The 10,569-nt window shown below is 32.5% G+C and overlaps 1 protein-coding gene across 1 annotated transcript; it reads right to left on the bottom strand.

Annotated features, from left to right (window-relative positions):
• Positions 1-2,677: 2,677 nt before the first annotated feature.
• On the bottom strand, positions 2,678-5,876 carry LOC125859828 ((+)-neomenthol dehydrogenase). Its single transcript, XM_049539663.1, has 4 exons — positions 5,813-5,876; positions 5,394-5,652; positions 3,264-3,446; positions 2,678-3,194 (listed from the first exon to the last, which is right to left on the bottom strand). Exons 1-4 carry the CDS (start codon positions 5,869-5,871, stop codon positions 2,796-2,798), a joined length of 900 nt encoding a protein of 299 aa, XP_049395620.1. The 5' UTR covers positions 5,872-5,876; the 3' UTR covers positions 2,678-2,795.
• Between the last annotated feature and the right edge of the window lie 4,693 nt (positions 5,877-10,569).

Here is a 10,569-nt window from a genome sequence, read left to right on the forward strand (position 1 = left end):
CACCAGGTGAAAATCTTCAAGTTGATATGAAGATGGTGATCATATTCAGAATGACCAGTATGCCATTGATGATCTAGTGCAAGACGATGTAGTTGGTTAACAACCAACTATTATTGATGCTCCAGAGAGTTCTCTCAGAAGATCTACTAGAAAGAAAATACCATCATCTCGTTATTCTCCCAATGAGTACGTACTCTTGACTGACGGGGGAGAACCTGAGAGTCTTGATGAGGCCATGGAAAGTGAAGAAAAAGAAATGTGGTTTAATGCTATGGATGATGAAATGAAGTCCCTACATGATAATCAGACCTTTGATTTGGTTATGTTACCTAAAGATCAAAAAGCTTTGAAAAGCAGGTGGGTTTTTCGGGTGAAACATGAAGATGGTAACCCAGTTCCACGGTACAAGGCTAGATTAGTTGTGAAAGGCTTTAACCAGAAAAAGGGAATTGATTTTGATGAGATATTCTCTCAAGTTGTGAAGATGTCATCCATCCGTGTGGTTCTAGGCTTGTCTGCAAGTCTAGACCTGGAGATTGAACAGATGGATGTTAAAAATGCTTTACTCCATGGTGACTTGGATGAAAAAATTTATATGGATCAGCCAAAAGGCTATGAAGTCAAGGGTAAAGAGAATTATATTTGCAAATTGAATAAGAGCTTGTATGGTCTAAAACAAGCTCCTAGGCAATGGTACATGAAGTTTGGTTCTTTTATGAGTCAGCAGGGCTTCAAGAAGACTTCTTCAGAGCATTGTGTTTTTATGCAAAAATTCTATGATGATGACTTTATTATCGTTTTAATTTATGTTGATGACATGCTTGTTGTTGGTCATAATTCTTGCAGGATCAAAAAGTTGAAGAAAGAGTTGAATAAGTCTTTTGCTATGAAAGACTTAGGACCAGCACGACAGATTCTTGGCATGCAGATTGTCTGTGGTAGAGATGCCAAAAAGTTATGGTTGTCACAAGAGAAGTACATTCAGATTCGTAGATTTAACATGGACAGAGCTAAGGTTGTCAGTACAGCTTTAGCTATGCACTTCAAATTGAGTACTAGACATTGTCCTTCCAATTATGGTGAGAAGGAATAAATGAAGAAAGTTCCTTATGCTTCAATTGTTGGTAGTGTGATGTATGCCAATGGTGTGTACAAGACCAGACATTTCTCATGTTGTTGGTATTGTTGGTCGTTTTCTTTTTAATCCGGGAAGAGAGCATTGGAATGCTGTAAAGTGGATTATGAGATATCTTTGTGGTACTTCTAGTCTAATTTTGGGTTTTGGTACAGGAAATTCTATTCTTTATGGTTACATTGATTCAGACATGGCTGGTGATGCTGATACTCGTAAGTCTACTTCAGGCTACTTGATTACTTTTGCAGGGGGAGTTATGTCTTGGCAATCTAGATTGTAAAAATGTGTAGCTTTATCTACTACAAAGGCTGAGCTTATTGCAACTGTTGAAGCTTGCAAAGAATTAATCTGGATGAAGAGATTTTTGGGGGAACCTAGTTGTTCTCCAGAGAGGTATGTACTTTATTGTGACAGTCAAAGTGCTATTCATCTTGACAAGAATTCTACATTTCATGGTCGGTCTAAACATATTGATGTGAGGTATCACATGATTCGAGATGTGTTGGATTCTAAGTTGCTTGAACTTGAGAAAACCCATACCAATGATAATGGTTTTGACATGATGACTAAAGCTTTGCCAAGAGGGAAGTTTGAAAAATGTTGCATGATCGCCGGGATGGAGGTTTCCTCCACATAGTCGATAGGGGGAGAGTTGTTGGGTTTTGGGCATTTTCTCTTCCTATGTGGATAAATAAAAGTTCAATAGTTTTGGGTCTTTCTTCCTTTCCTTTGTGAATAAATTTAACCCAAATTTGACTAGCCCACTTTGCCCATAAGCCCAATATTATGGTGCATATGTAAGACTTTCTTTTATGTCTTATTTTGAGAAGAATCACAAGAGTTTGAGAGCAGCCATATAGAGAGAAAAGTGAGAAAGTGCAGATTTTCGTACAAGCCCTAGCACCCAATTTCAAATCACGATTTCCGCTTCGTTTCTTATCCGATTGATCTGATTTTTGGATAGCTTGTTCCTTTCAACTTGATCTTTGATTGGGAACTGAGAGAGGTTGATTTGGAGTCCTATAGCCCCAGATTTTAGCTCGTGAACAGTAGTTGCAGGTTTGGTGTTTTTGCTTCTTTTATTTCTCTAGTTTTTTGTGCTATCTTGTAGTTGTATTGCTCATTGTTTGGCACTTTGTTGGTGACCATTTTGGAGAACATTTTTGTAACTCTTGTTGATTTTAGTTGAGCTTTGGCCTTGTGGTTTTTACTCTTCACATCGAAAATGTTTTTCACATTAAATTTGGCATCTCGTGTGTTGATTTATTTTTCTTACATGGTTGATTTGTTTGCTGCCCAAACAGTTTGTTCTTGCATTATTTTGTTTTCTCTTGGTTCAAATAGAAGGAAAAGTTTTGACTTGGATTTTCTTTTGCTATTGCCCTGTCGTCACATTTATTTTGTGTTTGCCTTTCCCAACAAATAGTTAATTAAAAATTGTTTTGTGACCTATCGATTTTTCATTTAAACAATACACTTGAGTCTGTTTGGAAATTCAGAATACAACAAGAAGGAATTTCATAAAATGAAACATTGGTTGTTGTCAATTTGTAGAAATGAGAGCCGAAAATGAATAAATAATTATTACTAATAGAAAAAGTTAGATGGCAAAGACATTTGTAATGTGGAGAGGTTTGGATACAATGATGACATGATGGTGTTAAAGCTTGGAGTAAATGTTTGGAGGATTAGAGCCTAGATAAAACATTCCTGTTGGAAGATGTTGTGGTGGTAGCAAAGTCAATGTTACTCCTATCTCAGCTGTATCTTGTGGTGTGTACTTCCCTTTACCACCAGTCATAGAAGTCTGTGTAAATCCAGGACAATAACAATTGACACTTACACCCTTTCCTTTATACTTTCTAGCCAACACTTTAGAGTATGCATTTAATGCAAGCTTTGATACAGCATAATCAGTCCATAATTTTGGCCAACCTTTGCTTTTCCATGTCCCATTTTTAACATCTTCTAAAAATAACTTCACTAATCCTTCAATTTGTTTTTCAGATAGATTTTCTTCATCCAATAGCATACTTTTTAGTTCTTCATTTCTCAGCTTCTGCAATATAAAATAATTAATAATAATAATAATAATACAAACACAGAAAACAAATACTAATATACTTACACTAAGAAGTCCAAGTCTGGAGCTAATATTAAGAATTCGAGTGACAGTGGAAGAGCAACGAAAGGTGGGCCAGAGTTGTTGTATGAGTCGTTTGGGACCATAAAAATTTGTGCATATTACTGTCTCTGCATGCTCCACTGAGTTCTCCTCGATATCGTTGAATGATACAGCTGCATTATTTACCTGACAATTCACTCACATTTTTAAAATTACAATCACAAAAAAATATGAAGAAACATAATTTTATTCATCAAAATAGTGCTGATATAATTCTGTTCCTCTCTTGATTTTACTCTCATAAAATTTATCCATGATTCGAGGGTCATTAGTGACGTATTTCTCAAACTAGAATGATTTAGATTTGGCCTCTATATGAATATTCCATAAATTTGCGGAATATTCGAAATGTTGATCATTAAAAATAACTTAGAGTTTATGAGATATTCGAGATGACTTTTCAAAGGAATATAGTACCATTTATATAAGCATGAACTAGAATTTAGGGTTGAGTAACCTCCAAAAATTCTAATTAGAATTGATCATACCTTATAGAATCTCACACGTCTTGTAGAGTCTAATAAAATTTCTCAACCCTATTAACAACACACATAATTCACAATGGGCAAAACTATTCACCAATCAACCCAAGAGATGACGTGTCTGTGTCATTACTTGAACCCATGTGATATTTTAAATTACTACTCCCTCCGTCCCATTTGATATGTCATATCTTTCTATAAATAGTTGGACCACAATATTTGTTATTTTATGAAATTTATGCATAAATTATCATATTTTACCTATTATACCCTTAATAGAATAGTTAATTAATCTTGTCATTTATTAATAAAGTTGACTTAAGAAAACATTAAATAATGGTAGAAGGGTAAAGTTACATCATTTCTTAATGCAAGTGCAAAATAAAAATGTGACATATAAAATAGGACGGAGGGAGTAACAAAATAAAAATTAATTGAATCTTCTCTTTAAAAATCTCCCTCAACTTATAGTTATACACATTCTTCTCCTTTTATCTCAATTATCCATTAAACCTTCAAATTATCAACTTTAATTTTATCTCTTTTTATTCTTATATGATGTTCTTCTACCTTTTAATCTATAATATGGACTTACCTACCAATAAAACAATAAAACAAATTAATCAGAATAACTTGTTGATATCAATATTTCAAGATTAACAATCGATACTCAATTTTAAATTATTCTTTATAAAAATCAATTTTAAATTATTCTTTATATTGACAATAAAAACTCTAAAATCTATATAACGTTTGGAAATAAAAGAGAGAAAATATAGTGCTAGATTTTTTTTTTAAATCGATAAAACGAAAGGACTATTCGGCTTATACAACTTACATGAACTTACTTAATTTATACGGAAAAAAAGTCAAAATTATTCTTGAACTATGCAAAATTAGATCATTCATACCTTCTATTACATTTTATGATAAAAAAATGCTCCATCGAGGATATTTATGTTCTCTTGGGATAACGACGGAAATTTTTTTAAATCTCAAAATGTAACGGAGGATATAAATAATCTATTTCGCATGATTCAAAAGCAATTTTGACCCTTTTCTTATAATAAGATATAGCGTAACATTAGTTATATCGATAGGAGCTAAAAGTACAAAATATCATATATAAATATAATAACACAAAATCTGATCTTTAACTATTTTTAAATTCTCAAAAATTTATTTAGATTAATTTTTCGGATTTTCACTCAATATTTTTTAAAAATATTCAAATAAAATACATATTCAAACACAATTTTTAAAAATTCATTTTTTTTTTTCAAATTTTAACTTCATAATCTATGACCAACAATAAGCTGAACTTTCAATTTTCATATATAGACATGTATAGTACTCCATTTTTTATTAACAAAGAAAAAGGAAAATTAATGAGAACAATGATGAGTATTTTATATTTTTAACTACTTAATTAATTAATGATATAGTGTCTCGAGTTATGGAGTCGTCCTACTCCAACCTAATGTGAGACTTTTTTTTAATGTAAATTTAAATTTAATCGGATTTTAATACGGAAGAAACAAAAAAAATTATATAAAAACAAGGAAAAACAAAGATGATAGAGGAAGCTGACCAATATATCTAATGCAGTGAAATTGTTGGTGAACCATGAAGTAAATTGTTTAATGGATGAAATATCTGAAACATCGAGCTGGTGATAATAGAGATGCAACCCTAATTTCTTTAGAGACTCAACTGCCTCTATTCCTCTTGCATTGTCTCTAGCAGTTAATATAACTGTTAATCCCAACTCAGCCATTCTTTTCACAAAAGCAAAACCTATGCCTTTGTTTCCACCTGTCACTATTGCCACTGTCTCTTTCGACCACCATCTACATTTTCCAAAACCACATCTAAATTAATTCCACAACTACAACAAAAAACATCAATAAATATTTAATGTCGCTATAGGCTTTAGTGACATTACAAACAACATTATAATGTAATTACCGCTAAAAATCGAAAAATGAGAGTATTGTTACAAGTAATTACCTGGTTTTGGGAAGGGGGAAAGATGAAGAAGAGAGTTGTGATTCATGTCTTGATGCCATTGAATTAGGTGGAGAGAGTAGCTAATTGTATATTATATTTATACAATAATCATTTATGTGTGTACATGCATATGAAAAGATTCCTTATTTTATTTGAATATGTATGACACAACGTGGAATGAGTAAACAAATACACGAGGACGATAATAAAGTATTTAAGCCTTGAAAGTCGCACTATAGCATGGTCCAAATTCCTAGTAGTTAGGCAAATAGCCTCTACACTGCACGTGCTTTCCAAATTCTTACAAAGTTCTCAATCTCATTGCTGCATCATTTATTACCCTTTTACAATTTTCAATTATTTTCTTCTCCCTTGTACTTATTCTCATCATCAACTACATCTTGACTATGTCATATATGGTAGTAATATTTTTGGCCAAACACATATACCATCCCTCTAACTTGCTCTTATTTTTCATTTTGACACTTCAACTTAGGGTTGTTTCATTTTAATTCTTAAACTTCATATTTTATGTACCATTTTAACATGAAATACTATTTTTATGATTTATTTATTTATATATATATTTTTCAGTTGCAACTTCTTATTTTAAATCGACATGTGTCAGTTAATTTTAGTTAAAAAATTTTTTTAACAAAAAGTAATTCTTTTTTTAAAAAAGCAATTTCTTTTTAAGAGTTTTATGTATTTTTATGTGAAAAATAACCGACGAAATTGTGTTAGTTTTCATTCTTAAAAATCACTGACAATCTAACAAATTAAAGTCAGTCGAGTTTTAACATTTTTTAGTACTGTTATTAGCAATGAACAAGAGTCTTTTTTACTCGTATTGAAGATGAGTTTTTTTATTCGTATTGATTTATATTAAAAATAAAAAGTGAGTATTTGCGTTAAATTTAGATAGCCTAGATGATAAGAAATAATAAATAAGTAGTGTTATTTAATTTAATTGAATGTTTAAGTAAGAAAATCAAAGAACTTTCGTCAATTTACTTTCATGCAAAAATACAGAGAAATCACAAAAAATAATATTATTGTTTGAAAATTTTTATGTTCGTTCGCGAATGTTTAATTTTTTTACGAAAATTAACAAACATACGTCTATTTTTTTAAAATAAAAAATTGCAATTGAAGAACATAAATAAATAAAAAATCATAAAAATTGGTGTTAGTGTTTAAATGGTAAAAAAAAATGGAGTTTAAGGGTTAAAATGGAATAAGGCTAAGTTGAAGTGCTAAAATGAAAAATAAGGGCATGTTTGAGGGGTTGTGTATGTGTTTGACCAATATTTTTTCTTAACATGAATTGTATGTGTCTTATATATTTATTATAATGGAAGTGTATAAAGCAAATAAGCCTTTCATCTATAAGCAAATAAATACTAAAAAGTAATAGGAATAGAGAGACAAGAGATGACAATTTTCTGATCTTTTTCTCTCTATATATAATTATATAGTATAAAATTGGTTTATCATTTTATTTATTTAGTCAATAAAAATGTTATAATATATCTAACTAATAAAAATTTCATGCCTTAGGATGGATAAAATTTATCGCATTACACCTTATGCTTTAAGTATTTGAAATTTCATAATGCCTCAATTTAGTGATCTCAAGGTGGAGACATTATACACAGCCCTTAACACCTTATGCTCAAGTATTCAATATCTCCTAAAATCACAAATTTGTGATCTTAACACAGGAACGTTAAACACATCACTTAACACACCAAGACCATATTATTGTATTACGACAACAACAAAAAAATTTATTGTGTAGCCTCTGCAAAGTACAAATATTCTTTCTTTGGCCTACAAAAAAACAAAACAAAGGGAAGTGGGTGATATCACAGAAAAAGAAATTACCTGAGCATTAATTTTTCTTAGCCATGAAGAAGATTAGATGATTTACAAACCCTCTAAATTGATGCTTATAGATGGGGAAATGTGAGGTCTATTTATAGATGAACAATATAGGGGATGTTCAACTACTAGTGGGATAGAAATTAGGAGAAGTTATAAAAATTTGATAAAGATCCTTGTAGAGACACAAATTTTATTAGATTTAACTCATACAAATTTTGGATTAAATTCATGTTTATTTGGGTTGGATGATTAATTTGGGCTTTACAAATAAATAAGTCCATTTTTATTAAATTCATGTCCAAGAACCATTTCACCTTGAAGCCATAGCCCATGCCACGTGTCACAGTGACTAGGCATCCAAGACCAACAAGGTGACGCCACGTGTCCAAATGAGGTGGTAATCCCAGTCAAATGCAAGAACCAAACACAATGTGCCAAGTGTCAAAATGATATTCTTTGGCCAATCACAAGCAACATGACCCAAGGGTAACCCCCTAGATGTAACAAGGCATATAGAACCCCGAAAGGTACATGTAAGCCACTTAACATATCATAACATAAGTATAGAACAATAAAGAGTAAAAACACATTTCAAGTCCAAAAATTTCATAAAGAAAGGTGGAAGTCTAGACTTGTCTCAACATAGCCATCTATTACAATACTTGAATCAAATAGGGTCACAACCCTTATAACATAACCCGAAAAGGAAAAACAAGAAAAGAACTACAAAGATAACATTTGTCCTCGAATCATGAGGATTCACCAAAAAGCTAGGAGAATAAGCAAATCCAAACTTTAGCCACAATGATGACCACCTAGAAAATCGGACCCTACACTTGGGGAAAATGTAGGAAAAGCATGGGTTAGTACAAAAATGCACTAAGTATGATAGCTATGTATAAAAACCATGAAAACATGCTAAAAATGACATTTTAGTTGAATGAATGCAATTTACTAAGTTAAAACATCATTTTGAAGATAGTGGAAAACATAAGTCTTAAGCATATTCATTACATTGACCATCATACCATAAGAGGAATGTATCATAAATACCCTCAAAGCATACTTGTACAATGCATGAATAAGATCCCATAATCTCACCCATACTAAGTAAAGCCTCTTGAGTAACCATAGTTCATAATTCATATTCTTGTTCATACTATTGTCATAATGGGGAATAAGCCTTAACCGACATAGACCATGTGAGCTTTTCATGGAATCCGGTGTCTACCCCACACCGAAAAGGGGTTGTCCTACTTGCCTAAGATAGAACCCTACTCTTAGCTTAGGTTGATCCACTAGCTAAATACCTATGAGGGCACTTAGTTTATGGGATAAGGAGATTTCTACAAGAAACCCAGACTCAACTAAGGTAGAAGGTTTCCATCTCATGAGATACATACTTTGGAAACCCAGACTCAACTAAGGTAGAAGGAACCCATTTGGAATGCCAGACTCAACTAGTGTAAAAGCTTTCATTGGGAAGCCGGACTCAACTAGCGTAAAAGCTTCCATCTCCTATTCAATATCCACTCGGTGCTAAGCATTAATTCCCACTGATTACATATTAAGTCTTGACTTAAGTTCATATTCGTGGAAGAATGTCTTGACACTCAATCCAATATAATTCATAAGATAACTCATAGATTCAATACATGAGAATAACCTTTCAACCTTAGAATCATCATATTGTGAGAAAAACCTTTCAAATCATATCCTATTCATACATAAGTGTGTATATAAGGATAACCTTTCAACAACACAACAACAACTAGATCATAATCATAATCACTTTACTCTCAAAGTGTTCTTAAAGCATATGCATAAATCTCATAATCATGCATAATTCTCATACTTTGCCCTTCAAGGATCAAAGAACATATTCAATCAACACATATAGATTTAATACATTAGACATGGATAATAACATGATTCAAATAACTCAATTACTACAAGCATAATCTCATAATATCCTTCTTTCATCAATTCACCCACATTACAAGGTCATAAATTTGGAATATGGGGATTTCATGGATTCTTTGTGGTTTCAACATAAAAATCATGATAAATCATCAATTCAATCATAATTTTAAGTAATTCAACCATTAGAATCATTTTTTAAAGGAATCCATGACTTGGAGTCAAACCCTAGCTTTTGGAGAATTTCTATCTTTGAAATTGGGGTTTTTAAGGGGCTCCATGGAGATGAAGAGCTACCATACCTTAGCAATGAAATCCAACGATTTTGAGTAGAAAAACTTGCTCCTTGAACCCTAACCCCAACTTCCTTAATCTTCTTCCTTGGACTCGTAGAGAGGGAGTTTTTTTTGTGAAGAATTGGTTTTTGATTTGGGATTTTGGAATTATGATGAAGATGACTTAATTTATGGGTCTAAAAACAATATATAGTTAGTCTAATTCAGTGTAAAACGATGACACTTAATATTAACTAAAACCAGAAAACCCCTAAGTGCCCCTAACTAATTCCTCAAAACCGTCTACAGGTCACCACCCACGACCCCTCACAGACAGATTGTGGTTGGACCCACGACCCGTGCTGGCGAAGCGTGGGTCGGTGTTCAGAGAGCCTCATTTGTAGGCTTGACCTAAGACCCCTCACCCACGAGGTATGGCCTGACCCACGAGGCATGAGTCCCCTCCGTAGGTCACTGCTCAGGCTGTTTCTAGTGGTCCTCCTCAAGGACCCATGGTTGGTCCTTGGGGGTCGTACCTTGATGTTCTAATACAAAACCCTTTATTTCAAAGTACAGGGAGTTACATTTACGACGCTAACACTCATGATAACCTCTAGTTTAGCCTACTAGTTTCCGGAGTTTTACACTTGTCCACTCCCTACAACTATAAATAGG

This window comes from Solanum stenotomum, chromosome 3 (assembly GCF_019186545.1).
Source record: "Solanum stenotomum isolate F172 chromosome 3, ASM1918654v1, whole genome shotgun sequence".
NCBI classification, from domain to species: domain Eukaryota; kingdom Viridiplantae; phylum Streptophyta; class Magnoliopsida; order Solanales; family Solanaceae; genus Solanum; species Solanum stenotomum.

Excerpts from the sequence above, each read along its gene's own strand:
- LOC125859828 (XM_049539663.1), bottom strand. The coding sequence starts at position 5,871 with ATGGCATCAAGACATGAATCACAACTCTCTTCTTCATCTTTCCCCCTT. Across the intron at positions 5,653-5,812 it reads TTCCCCCTTCCCAAAACCAG|ATGGTGGTCGAAAGAGACAG; the intron begins GTAATTACTTGT and ends TGGAAAATGTAG. Across the intron at positions 3,195-3,263 it reads CCAGACTTGGACTTCTTAGT|AAGCTGAGAAATGAAGAACT; the intron begins GTAAGTATATTA and ends TTTATATTGCAG.